Below are 13,671 nucleotides of genomic sequence, written 5' to 3' on the forward strand. Positions count from 1 at the left end.
CGTCTGCTTTTACATTTATGGGAGCAGCTCTGATCTCACGGAGAGGTTGGTTGGTTAGGTCAGCCATAGACTTTATAATATATTGATATGACACGGGGCGCAGGGCCGATCCGTAGGGGGCCTATTTTCAAAAACTTCAAATTCAAATATTTTTAAAATCAAAGCTGCCACTGACCTAACACCAAAACAGGCACCTACCTTAGCCATATATGAGTCTCCATGACCAGCGGCATCAAAAAATTCAAAGTCGTTCCCTTAAAATCCAGATTACCGTAATTATTTTTTATATAACAAAACTTAAAATGGCTATAAAATTCTAAGAGTTTAGACTAGATGCACAAAAAACACCGAATGCAGAGATAATCACCTATGTTTTCAGGATCAATAGCAATATTTAACATATAAGTTTTTGCCCAAAATAGGAACTTTTTTTTTTTTTTTACTGCAACTTTTCAACAGCTAATAAATCACTCAATTTTCACATCAGAAACTTAATATTTGAGGAAAACATGCAGAATCAATAATAAATATTTTATAAATAGATTACTAATAAATTATATTAGAGCTGTCCCGACTAGTCGACATAGTCGACGTCATCGATTACGTAAATCCGTCGACGAGCACAACATCCCGTCGACGGTTAATGAAGGGTTAAAAAAATATATGCTTGGAAAGTTAGAATGTCGGATGCTCTGTTTGCAAGCGGGGAAAGCGGCAAAAAGCCAAAAAAAAGCGCACCAGAGTGTCCAAAACATTGACTTATTTCAAAGAAACAAAGGAGAGTACACTCTTCTGTCCTGTCTCTTCAGTGACATGCTTGGCTGCACGTCGGCGGTGAATAAACAACTCAAGCGCCTTAACGCAGTTTGTAATTTTTTTTTCTTCATTTTTTGTACACCAGAGGGTGCTGTCGCCTTACTAAATAATAATGTTTCATTGACAATGGGCCTATAAGTGCTATTAGTATTGTTCTTAATGCTAATTGAAAGGTTTATTTCATGTTATGGTTTATTTTATGGTATAGAAAATTATATAAGGTTAAAAGGTCATAAATATATACAGTATATACAGTGATTGCACTCAAGGGAGAGATTGTCAATGATAAGGTAATAAGGTAAAGGCAATTCATATAGGCAATTCATTGATATATAAATAAGGTTTAAAAGGAAAAAGGTGAAAAGTTTTTGTTAATTTCTAATTGTGTTGCTTTATTTGTGTGCACCGTAGCTCTTACAGTGTGTTTACATCAAGGATGGAATAAAAGTTGTAAAACATCAGTTTAAGAGACCATCTTTTCCATCGGGATTCTAGTTAATTCTATCAGCATTTGAACTCATTGTTTATTTGTGATTTATTATTGTTATTTACGTGTTTATTTGTACTTTGATAAATGATTTGAGTGTTCCAATATGTTTTTTGTGAATTGATAAGCGTCAACAAAAATTTCATTGCTAAATTAGTAAAAAAAAAAAAAAAAATTATTAGATTAGTCGACTAATCGTAAAAATAGTCGGCTGACTAATCGGGAGAAAATTAGTCGTTTGGGACAGCCCTAAATTATATATACAATCACAACTTATTATAGAATAGAATAGCCCTTTATTGTCATTATACAGTTGTACAATGAAATTGTGGAGCATCCCCCTTTACAGTGCAGGGTAAGATACTGTTAGTTAAAATCTCAAAGTGACTTGCAAGTATAAAGTATGAAATCTAAATAAACATAAATATGAAATGGGTATTAGGTAGTCTTATAATTCAGGCAGTGCAAACAATCGTTGTGGTGTTACCAGGATGTGAGCCTCGTCTTTCAACAATCACATAGCCTTTTTCTATGCCTTGCGTTTTCTGGTCAGCTTCCTCGACTTGTACAAGTCCCCGTTCCTCGCCATCTCCTTTCTGCCCTCCTTGACTCTGCTCCTTTTCCTGTCGGTCGGCCACTCAAAGGCCTTGTTCTTCCTCGCTTCTGAAGTCACATCCTTGGAGAAGTTCGCACCAGAAAAGTTGAAGGGGGACCGCCAGGAACTCCAGCAGGTGCTCTTGTGCTTCCTGCACATCAGGGAGTCCCACAGTAACATTCCAAAGGATGCCATGTGGGCCATGGGGAGAGATGGCCCTTGAGGACCGCCCGGCCCATCTCCAGCTCTCCCTTGTCTTCTGGAACATCTACAGGATGTCGGCTGTGTTCCTCCTTGACCCTGGTCATGGCGAGGAGCCTCAGCCTGGTGACCGTGTTGTGGTTGACGACCGCCATGATGAGCCCGATGCTCTGCTTCTCGATCGAAGAGCGCGCCAGCACCTTCTGGGTAAACTTGTAGCTGGCCTTGACAGACTTGTAGTTCTCCCACCTGGCCAGCACCTTCCAGCTCGAGAATAGGGCCGTCCTCATCCTCTCAGGCTCCTAAAAAACATGTTCGTTTTAGAAAGATAGGTGTTTTGATTAATCTTTTTCATAAAGTGAATAATACTGGCCACTTACTTCAGCCCCAGGACACCTGGTCAGCACCATACAGGCGTTGCTGTGGAAGCTGCTGTAGATGTTCTTCCAAAGGTGTACGGGGTCAAAGTAGATGAAGATATGCTTGTTGCCGTCGGTGTAGGGGTTGGTGTAGGAAAAGGTTTTGCCCTTAAGGACCACAGTTTGTGAAGACTCAGTGGCGTCCCCTAGGTTGCCTGCTCCTGGACGGCTGCGTGGTGGGACAGGTATCCGGTCTTGCAGCCCACAACCCAACACTTTCTCCCCATGGTATTTCATTGAAAGTCATTACATTGAAATGTTACATAAAATAAAACACGTAAAAGCTGACTGTTTTATTAAGGACGCCGAAATATAAAAAATAAATGTATACAAAATCCAACATGGCCACCGTAGCAAAATATAGAGCTTTTTCGGTTTAAAATTCTTGTGAATAAATGCTTAAATCCCTGAATTCTTAATAGATATGGACGTAAAACAGTCTTGATTCTTGATTAAAAGAAAAAAAAACACACAGTTAGCATTTATTTTGCGTAAATATTGCGAACTAAGAGGCGAGTCAGTTAGGTAAATTAGCACACGCCACGTGTACACGAAGAGCTTTTTCCGTTGAAAATTCTTGTGAATAAATGCTTAAATCACTGAATTCTTTATAGATATGGACGTAAAACAGTCTCGATTCTTGGTTTAAAGCAAAAAAAAAAAAAAAAAAGGGCAGTTGGCAGTTATTTTACGTAAATATTGTGAGGTATAATGCAAATGCTGTGGCAGGTAATTTTTCCCATTATTTTTTTCCCACAACGTTTCAAAATGCATACATGGTACGAAAAATATAATAATTACATTGAATCCTCGAATAAATTACTCCTGAGACAATCCTTCCCGTTTGTATGCGGTACAGCTTTCGTACTTTATCAAAAATCCGGCTTGGGCTTGCAGCATGTGCTGTCTGCGACTGACTACGACTAAATGAAGTGGAGTTTGGTCCAGCCCCCTACGGGAAGGCTTGACACAGTGAATGCCCAATGTGTCATGTCAATATATTTTGAAGTCTATGGGTCAGCCATGCTTGTATGTTTTGTATCTAGCGGCATGAGTTGTGAATGTGTACTCTCGGTCCGTTCCTCATTGTGTCCCGAAGACCGCGTTGACTGTGTTTTAGTTCCACTTTACTTGACATATTTAAATAACTGGAACATGGATGTTTGTGAATCGTTCTCGAATCTTCCACAACCGAATCGCAAATAATCTAAGAATCGGACTTTATTTATTTTTTTAACATGACACTGTCATGAGCATTAATGAATGCTTATGACAGATATCATTTAGTGTCATCCGGTAAATTATCTCACTTTTGAATGGATGTAAAAGATCTCAACTGGGCATAAATGGAGTTAGTGACAAAATTTGCCGGATGACACTAAATGACATCTGTCATAAGATGTTTTATGTTGTTTGTCTTCTCCTCGTCTGTCTGCTTCCTATCGCTCTGTCCCTCCCAAACACCTTCCTCTCCGCTGCTTTCGCCATATAATAAAAATATGAACCACACTATGGGGCGCCGTTTGTAAAGCAGCACATGCTCAAAATTACGACATTTTCTCACATTTAGCGCCACACAGTGTTTAAAACGTGGTGTGAAATTTTTAGTCACTTTTTTTTTTGCACATTTACATTATTTAGCAACTTATAGTGCATGCGACACGAAAAAGCATGTTAATTTCATAATACACGCGGTATTTTATGCTCCTGAATGATATGGACCGCTTGGATGTGTGTGGAAGCGATCGCTATATTTATTTAGTTTTTTTAATCCCGCGCCATGAAAATGAGTGACTTCCGGCTTCGGTCTTGCAATGAGGAGGAGGGCGCTGTGATGTGTACGGTAGAAGACGTCCTCTTCACTATACAGCGTACTGTTGTGTATGAGGACGAAGGATTCAGCTGATTTTGCGGATTAATACGTTTATTTTTCGCATCACGCCAGCCAAACGGCTGCAGAAAAATCATTCTGTATGAGGGAGAGGCGTATGCGCCTTTTTGGAGTTTCAAAAGGTTCCCATTCACCGTGGATATTTACTGTGGGACCATTGGACTTACGAGGAAGTGAGTAAACATCTTGTTTTGTATTATGTCAAATACGAATACAGCGATTACAAAGTAAACACTACAAACTTTCTTTAAATAAAGGACTACTTACGTTTGATCATTGATAGGCATGTAAAAAGCTCTCCTCGTGCACATTAGCACCACGTTAGCTGCACAACAACTGCAGCCACCCTCCTCCGGGGAACGAACTGTAAATTGCTCTCCGCCGGGCGGTTTGCCGATCCGTGAAGACAATCGACAACCCAGTCGTCATGTCAAATAATTGAGGCGAGTTATGTGTGATTTTCCGCTTCGAAAACTTTGAAACATCTCTCGGTTCGGGTTAGCATGTTGGCTAGCTGTCACGCCTTTTGGTTTGTTTACATTCTCCGAAGCCGGGGAAGGGAAATGACAAATGTCCGATTTAGGTGTCATAAAATATCGTTTGGGAGGTGCGAAAGTAAAGGTGAAGTCGACAGTTTTGACCATTATGGAGTAATTTTGCCATGTCGTCCTGAATAAATGCATTTTTATTATTTCATATTCCATTTAGCACAAGACTGTTATTTGTCATGACCATGCCATTTATTTAGCAATTGGGGAAAATACTTGGATAAAAAGAATATCCTGTAAAAATATTGAAGGAAAGAGACAGAAACAATGACATTTTGCAGCTCTCTTCATAGCGTTTTCCTCGTTGTGAATAGTTCCCCCTCGACGGGCTGACTGGTCCTTCTCAAGCCATTTATATAGCTATTGGGGAAAATACTTGGATAAAAAGAATATCCAGTAAAAATATTGGAGTAGAGAGACTGAAACAATGACATTTTGCGGCTCTCTTCGTCGCGTTTTCCTCATTCTGAATAATTCCCCCTCAATGGGCTGAATAGTAAAACCGATGAGCCCAGTCTACCGCTGACGTCGTCCACCTGTTGGGGACGCTAAAGCCCTATAATGGTAGGCGTGGCTAACAGGCAGATTAAAAGACTAATTTCTCGTCATCTGCGCTTTGCTAAATTGTTGTATATAGTCGAATCGTCTCAAAATATGATTCTAATTCACATAATAATGCCATTTAAGACTTTTTTTTCCTCCTGTCGTATGCTCTTCAAATGTTTATTTTTAAATAAGAAGTTTTGGACCTGATTGTTTAAATCGAGAACTAAATATTTAATTTAAATCTTAAATTTATATCCTATATCCTAAATGCTCAATCTGGAAATGGTTGGAACTAAATATTTAGCTTAATATGCAAATTCATATGACCGGAGACCGGAAGTAACAAAATAAAAGCTGGAGCACACAAAATACTCTTTAAATAGTTTCTCCTAAATATGTATTTTACTTGTATATTGTTATTATCACAATGACTCATGTCCAAGAGCGGACTGCCACCGTTGAGTAGGTTTTATTCATTTTTAAGCAACGTAACAGTCTGAGCTGCTCCACCAGCATTTATTTAGCTAGTACTTCCGGTCTCCCGTCATGTGAATTTGCATATTAAGCTAAATATTTAGTTCCAACCGTTTCCTGATTTAATTTTTATTTTTTAGGATATTAGTTTAAGATTTAAACAATCAGGTCCAAAACTTATTTAAAATAAATATTTAAGTTGCTAAATAATGTTGTAAATGTGCAACAACAAAAAAGTGACTCTAAAAATTTCAGACCATTTTAAGCACTATGTGGCGCTAAATGTGAGAAAATGTTGTTGTAATTTTGAGCATGTGCTGCTTTACAAACGGCGCCCCATACCACTCCCACGTGGCACATTGAAACGGTTCGGTCTACAAGGACACCCAGACTTTCATTCTCTGTGGCTAAGCAGCTGAATTGGACAGGTAAAAAAATATCACCATATCGTCTGTTGAACCTTTAGTATAAACAGAAACATTTTTTTTTTGAGTGAGCCGTTTAAAAGCTCCGAGTTACAGCAGTTTACCTCATTTATTGGCTGCTTAAGTGTTCATTTTCAGTCATGAGCACAATTTAAGAAATTGTATTTGGATATTTTTCCTCATAAATGAATCCATTAAATCCCTGGAAAACATGTTGCCTTACCTTCGAGTTGTAAATTTGTCAATGACGGTGTACCGTACGTCCATCCAAAATGGCGGTCTACTGACATGCAAACGCAAAACTTTTTCCGTCTTACTTTGTTAACTTCTCTCCAAATGTAACGTGTCTTACAAATGTCCTTTATTCGCCACAATAAATAAAGTCGAATGACATTTTTTTGGGTACTTTTTTCTTTTGTAGTTTTGAACAGTGTTAGTGCCGCCGCAGGATTCCACGCTGCAGTGCCACCACAGGCGAATCCCGGTACTACATACAATGAACAATTGTTTCAGCAATGAATCACGATTTCTGGGAATGTTTCTTCACACTTTCAGTGATAAATGTAGGTCAGGGCTTTAGATGAACTCTTTCAGTGCTATAGACAATAATGGACATCAGATAACGCGGCTTTTAAAAAACTAAAGTAAAACTATCACTAGTCGAGTCTATCACCGTTAAAATGGTAATCATTCAAAATAAATATTTCCTTAAAGGAATACACTTTTCCAATTAATTTTGTTCTCAGCAATGAAATGAAATGAATACAAACAAATAAAATCCTTTTTATTTTCTCCGACAAAGTGCACACCTGATTTCTACAAAGCAGCACATTACAATGTAATGGAATAAATACAATAACATTTGCTTGATGAACAACAACAACAACAAAAAACTAAACGCCGGAAGGCGAGTATCACACCGGCAGAGATGTCGGGACCAACGTTTGCTTCTTTGACTTCTCATGCTTCTCGGTGAACTTTGAACTGAGGACGAGCAAATCTTATTGTGAAAAGGAGGGAGAAACAACAGGTGCATCATGTGTCATACTGAGAAAGCTTGTGCAAAGAGCAACAACTGCTGCTGCCCAGAGAAAATAAAGTGAACACATTTTCAGTTTTACTACTATGTGGTGCAACTTTTTTTTTCTTCCTCATTTCCTTCGTAGGCAAATGAAATTAAACGCAAAAGTCTAGGGAACAACTCCCTTTCATATTCCGCAAAATAATTTAGTGCTCTTTAAATAAAAATCCAAAAGGCTATTCTCAAAATGGTGGCTTAAAAAAAAAACATTACGACGGAGTAGACGAGAAAAAAAAGGCCCACAAGAATAGTCGTATTGTTAGGAGATTCAAGTCACATGTCGTAATATTTACGAGTTGTTATATTACAAGACTACTACTGATAAAGACGGAATACGACAAACACCTTTCATGTAGTATTTTCGTAATATGACTCCATTTTCGTAATGACTGTTCTCGTCATACTATGACTCGTCATATTAGGACGTATGACTTCAATCTTATAATATTATGAATTAAATGTAATACTACAACTTACATCTCGTAGTGTATGCGTATATAATAGGGATTCACGTCAATATATTAAGAGAATAAGAACAGCAATCCCCTTTCTTGGAGGATGACTTTATTCTCATAGTATGATTTAAATCTCGTTATATGTTTCATAATATTATGGCTTAAATCTCGTCAAACCAAAAACCTAAACATTCTATTAATAGGACTTAAAATATGACAGACTCATATTATTAGGACTTCATTCTCGTGGACCTTTTTCTCTTAATACTGTACTCCGTGGTAGATGATCATGCTCTAAGAGACATCACCGAGAAAGAAAAAAAAAAACTCCCATGAAAGAAAATCTGTACACAACAGAAAAATCAATATACAGTACCTGCAGATGTTATGCATACAGTACAATTTTTTTTTTTTTTTTTTAAACAGTTTTTAGTATGCGCTCCAGCCTGCTCTCTATACGCACGGAACACAGGTGCATGGGAAAAGCGGCTAGTTTGAGTTATTCGGCGTAAGATCTGCTAGTAGTCGTTTAGAAAAGAAACCTCCCCCCCACCACAAAAAAAAATTATTGCAGGGTGTTCAGCTGCATACCGGACGGAGAGTTTGAAAGGAAAAGACGTCTGCGTCGATACATTCATGGCCAGTATTGCCGTGGTGAATCCAGTGACGAGATGAGGCGCGGCGCAGCTCGGTTGGCGTCACAGTTTGAGCTCGTTGGCAATTTTGCAGGCGATGTTCTTAAAGGCGATGGACGTGCCTGATATCCTCTTGAAGCGCACGCCGTTGAGGGAGAGGCGAGGCAGCTTGCACACCTCCATCTCCCACTGGACCAGGTTGTCCTGGCGCGCGTCGCCATGCACGCAGAAGAGGAGGAAGCGCTCACGCTGCTCGTAGTCGCAGCTGTTGGCGTCCAGAACCTTGCGAATCTCGCGCATCATCTCCGACGGCTCCATGGAGGAGGTGGTCTTCATGCTCCAGGTGAAGCGCAGAGAGCGAGGTTTGGAGTCTCGACCCGCTTCCTCCTTGGGATCACCTGACGCGCTCCTGCATGGTGCACGAAGAGACATGTTCAACTGCGGCCCGTCCGCTATACAACCGTTTCGGTAATTGGCTTCACTTGAAAAAATAGCTTTTTCTTTTTATCATATCATTATCATATATATTTTAAAAGAATCATCCTTTTCATAAAAAAATAAACCGTAAGTATGCTCCGACTGCAGTAACAAAGCAAAAGAAGATATTTGCAAAAATCTGTCCCTCCCAGTTCAAACGGATTGGACGTCTATCAACGGCAGCCAAGAAGTTAGAAGACACTCTCAGAAAGCTCTTATTTTTTACTTCTTTACGGTTGAATCCTCACCTGGGTGTTTCTGTCCTGGCACTGGCCTCTCCCTCACTGGGCACCCTGAAATCAAAGCAGGAATAACAATGAGATTGTTACTCCCGCCGCCATCATCATTATCATCATCATTATCATCGTGATCGGTGCGACACAGCCAGGGGCTTCAGGCGTCATGCCAGGAAAGAATCCACACTCCCGGCTGGGTGAGCACACAAAGGAGGGGGGCAAAACCAATGAGCACTACAGCAGGTGTCAGTAGTAGGGTTGGGTACCGAAACCCGTTATTCCTGCTATGTGCTGTCTGTCAATGGCAGCCAATGAGTTAAAAAAATAACATGTTCTTCTTCTGACCAAGGAACTCCTTCCCTTCCCACCAATGAGTTTATCAATAGTAGACGTCCAATCCATTTGAAGCGGAAGGGTAGCAACGAATGAACCAATCTCTACCACTTAAAGCGGATTGGACGTCTAGCGACGTACGTCAGCAGGAGCTGAAGAGGTCATCGCTGTTGAGATGGCTCAAAGTCTTGTTTTTGCTCTTTCGTAAACCAATAGTAAACGGTAATGGCGGCAAGTAGATCACAAGGTTCGTACACCCTTATCATCAATTCAAGGACTTTTTAAGGCCTTCCAAAACCAATTTTCCAGTACCGTTGAATTGTTATCCCAATGTTTGTATTTATTTCAACGTTGAGGCAGAAATAAAATCTGGTGCCTTCTGACAAGTATAGGCAAACGTCTTCCAAAATGTCGCATGACCCCAGAGGCTCCAAAATTTAGTTTGAAAGGTGTCGATTCAAAACCCCTCTGCAAGGGTGCACTCCCAGAGGCAGTGAACATTTTGTGGCAAACACTGAGCACGTCTGAGCAATTACGGAGGAGATCGCGTCGTGATAACCTGCCGTTCGGTGGCCGGAGACGCATAAGTCACGGCTGAGGAAAAGCTTTTTTTAAGTAGGGGGTGGCGTGGCTCAGTGGTAGAGTAGTTATCCCCCAACGCAGAGGTTGTGGATTCGATTCTCCGCCCTGATGAACCTTGAGCCTGATGTATCCTTGAGCAAGATACTGAGCCCCACGTTGCTCCTGGTGTTGTGTCACCAGTAGGTGGTGGGGATGCACTGTAAAGCGCTTTGAGGGCCTTGAAGGTGGAAAGGTGCTATACAAGTATAAATCCATTTGCCGTTTACCAAGTTTGGGACACTGGAAAATGGCTCTCACTCCTCCAATTGCTTAGCTAAATGATATCACCATGGGGGTTGCGTTGAACCGTAGTTCACGACGACAACCAAAAAACGATTCAGTTCCCGCCGTCTCGCCTCTTCCGTGATCTCTACATACAATAAGATAAGTAGCTATTTTATCGTGCAACGAGGGGAGTTGACGGAGATCCAGGCAAGTAGGCCGAGTCCTAGTGACGGCGACCAAACCGAGCCAAGTGGTTTATGGACGGATTAAACTGCGAATGGCAGACGGGGTGCGGAGGTCGCCATACAGAGGACGATAATAGTATAGTAGTAAACCACAGCAAATGCACGCATTTAAATACTACTCTATTTGTATACTATTTGGCTTGATTTAACTCCAAACTACGGACTCAAATGCATTGTACTCTTGGGAGCTACAATGTGACTTTATATGACATAATGGCAAAGCAACTTGAGAATGAGCGGCAATGAAGCAAATTGATTTTCCCTCATGAAATCATGTCTATTTGTAGACAGGGTGCTGGGAAATGACACATCCAAGCATTTTAAGGGAAAATTTAAGCATTTATCAAACCTTGAAAACACAACTGTAAAATCCAAGCATTTTGAGGGATTTCAAGGACTCGTACCAAAGAGACGGCAGCTTCACCACTATCTGATTGAATGCTATGACTCTTCTCTTAGATACAGGTAGTCCCCGAGTTATGAACAAGTCCTAAGCTAGCGATGTAAACCGAATTTCTGCGTAAATCGAAATTAACATGGATAAAGCATAGCTGCGCTCTGGTTTGGCCCACTTAAGGCTGTAATTTGTTTCAGCTAATATATGTTTGTGTATGCTTTTGCAATTTAGTTAACAGCTACAGTTTGTGGATTTACGTGTATGTATTTGCTATGAGAATTGTAAATAGGTTAGCATTCATAGAATTTAAGATAGTGGACTTTTGTTAGGCAAATTAAGCTAATTTAATCTACTAAATTTACATATTGATGAAACAAGATGGACGTTTGAACACCAATTGCTTTGTGTCAAGTGTTTGATTGTTAAGATGTGTGTTGAGAAGTCGAGTACATCGTAACCCGGGGACTACCTGTATCCCTAGTTTTGTCTGAGATACACTTCATTTCCTCATGAAAAGAGGAGCAAAAAGCATCACTTAAAGCTTTTTTTGAAGGAAAACAATGTTTTGATGAGCCATTGTCCAATCGGCAGCCGTATACTGCATTTTCTGAAACGACTGGATCTTTCCCAGAGGGATACTGTGCGTACTCGAATATACAGTATATGGCACAATCAGCCACGTTAACTCAAAGGGAGTGTAAAAGTGAAACAACAAATGTGCCGTCTTGAAATAAAATACACAAAACAATTTGTTCTGCCATGTAGATTCAACAATGTTAACGTTGGCAGCCTACGCGCTCATTGCTACTCAAACACTAAAATGCATTCATAATACTAATTACAAGTTAGCGCAAATTGTAAGCACAAATAAAACATGAAGCATCTAAAACAGGGGTCCCCATCTGCCGGGCCGCGGACCGGTACCGGTCCGTGGCGCATTTGCTACCGGGCCGCACAGAAATAATATTTTAATAACGACCGCATTCTGGCTGAATTAACCCTGTGCCCCTGCTTAACACACCAATATCCCTGTCTACTCTAGATATAATACTACGGGATAGATTACAATGTTGTCATAGAAATCCATTGATTGGACTGCTAGCAGTAAATCTTGTTTGTGTATATGTCTATGTGCGCTTGTCCTCGATAATAACGTATTGCTAGGCCGCGGGCGCAGCACATTTGTTCCCGGAAATAATTAGCCCCTACATGAGCGAAGATGACTGGAAAACTTATGTCTTTGGAGATATTTTTACGGCGAAAAGGTCACCTGACGAGCCCACAACCTCGAAGACCCATGAACTGCGAAGGAGTGGATTCGTGACCCGTTTGTGAATAAACCGAGTGATTCGAGCATGTCTGAGCAACAGGAAGATCAACTTGTAGAGATCGCAAATGACGGCGACCTTATTAAACGTACATTTGAGACAACAACTTTACCGAGGTTCTGGATTAAAGTCATTCTGGAATATCCTGACATCGCTACAAGAGCATTGAAAAGCTTGCTACAATTTCCAACATCGTATCTTTGTGAAGCGGGCTTCTTAATTAATATGTAACGACAAGGCGAAGTCGTTAATGGTGAGAGCGGTGTGAAGTTGTTGTGTGCAGCTTACATGGCAGGATGTATCTGAGGAGAACTTTTCTACAAGTCCATGAGCAAACGTAAGTCAATATTCCTTTCTTTCAGGAAAGTCTGTAGTGTTTACTTTGGAATCGCTCCTTTTGCGCATTTTGCGGCTACGTTTAACGTTACGCGCATGCGCAGAACCGCATCGTTGAAATTTTTGATGGGTTGCATAATTTGTCAGAACACCGGTCCGTGAAAAAAAAGACCCAAATAACACCGGTCCGTGGTGCAAAAAAGGTTGGGGACCCCTGATCTAAAAGACCAACTAACTACACCACTGCGTCTGCCCTCTTTCCCTCTCGCCGCTTTGAAACCTGTGGCTTATACTGTAAAAGTTTTTTTTTTTTTTAAAGGCTGCTGACCTGCATGCCTCTGGTGTGGCTGTCAAATGTATCGATACTGAAATGTTGCCTTTGGATACAATATTGGATTGAAAAAGTATCGAGGCTCAGTTATTGACATGATTTTTGCATGACTGCGGGTCCCCAGAAATTTATGGTCATGGGGTCAATTTGATTCGATAACTAACAATGGAGGATATATTGGCTGCCATTGGCGTGGAGGGGATCGCAGCGAATTAATGTTCGCTCATTCGTCTACCATTGATGAACGAATTGGTAGTATCTTGGCCATTTATTTTGGAACTCATCGGCTGCTATTGCGTGCTAGATGTCCAATTCATCTGAAGTGGGAGGAATGGCAGCAAATGTACAAACGATTATTAGAATCATTTGTATTTCCCTTGTTCAAAGAAAAACAAATCAATTCATTTTTATTTATTCATACAGTCTCGAAAATGGTAATGAGTTTTTTTGCAGTATCGATATCGAGTTGAAAATGTTAGTATCAAGACAACGCTAGTGGGATTATCCCTGGAACTTATACAGTATGTGAACGAATGCAGTGTTCTTGTCAAATTTGATGTCAGGTGCGC

General features: G+C 40.4%; 2 protein-coding genes across 4 annotated transcripts in view; both read right to left on the reverse strand.

The window, feature by feature from the left end:
• Positions 1 to 1,517: 1,517 nt before the first annotated feature.
• On the reverse strand, positions 1,518 to 7,033 carry LOC130922804 (uncharacterized). The gene is made up of 3 exons (XM_057847884.1): positions 6,626 to 7,033; positions 2,480 to 2,733; positions 1,518 to 2,401 (listed from the first exon to the last, which is right to left on the reverse strand). Exons 1-3 carry the CDS (start codon positions 6,690 to 6,692, stop codon positions 2,057 to 2,059), a joined length of 666 nt encoding a protein of 221 aa, XP_057703867.1. The 5' UTR covers positions 6,693 to 7,033; the 3' UTR covers positions 1,518 to 2,056.
• Positions 7,034 to 7,165: 132 nt separating this feature from the next.
• The window catches only part of mark1 (MAP/microtubule affinity-regulating kinase 1), a 58,160-nt gene continuing 51,654 nt past the window's right edge, over positions 7,166 to 13,671 (reverse strand). For 2 of the 3 annotated variants that reach the window (XM_057847880.1, XM_057847881.1), the window contains 2 exons: positions 9,299 to 9,343; positions 7,166 to 8,982 (listed from right to left, as the gene is read on the reverse strand). In XM_057847880.1, coding sequence (XP_057703863.1) covers positions 8,637 to 8,982; positions 9,299 to 9,343 — 391 coding nt within the window. In that variant the 3' untranslated portion in view covers positions 7,166 to 8,636. The remainder of the gene's footprint in view (positions 8,983 to 9,298; positions 9,344 to 13,671) is intronic. The other variant, XM_057847882.1, reaches the window with a different exon arrangement.

This window comes from Corythoichthys intestinalis, chromosome 10, assembly GCF_030265065.1.
Source record: "Corythoichthys intestinalis isolate RoL2023-P3 chromosome 10, ASM3026506v1, whole genome shotgun sequence".
NCBI classification, from domain to species: domain Eukaryota; kingdom Metazoa; phylum Chordata; class Actinopteri; order Syngnathiformes; family Syngnathidae; genus Corythoichthys; species Corythoichthys intestinalis.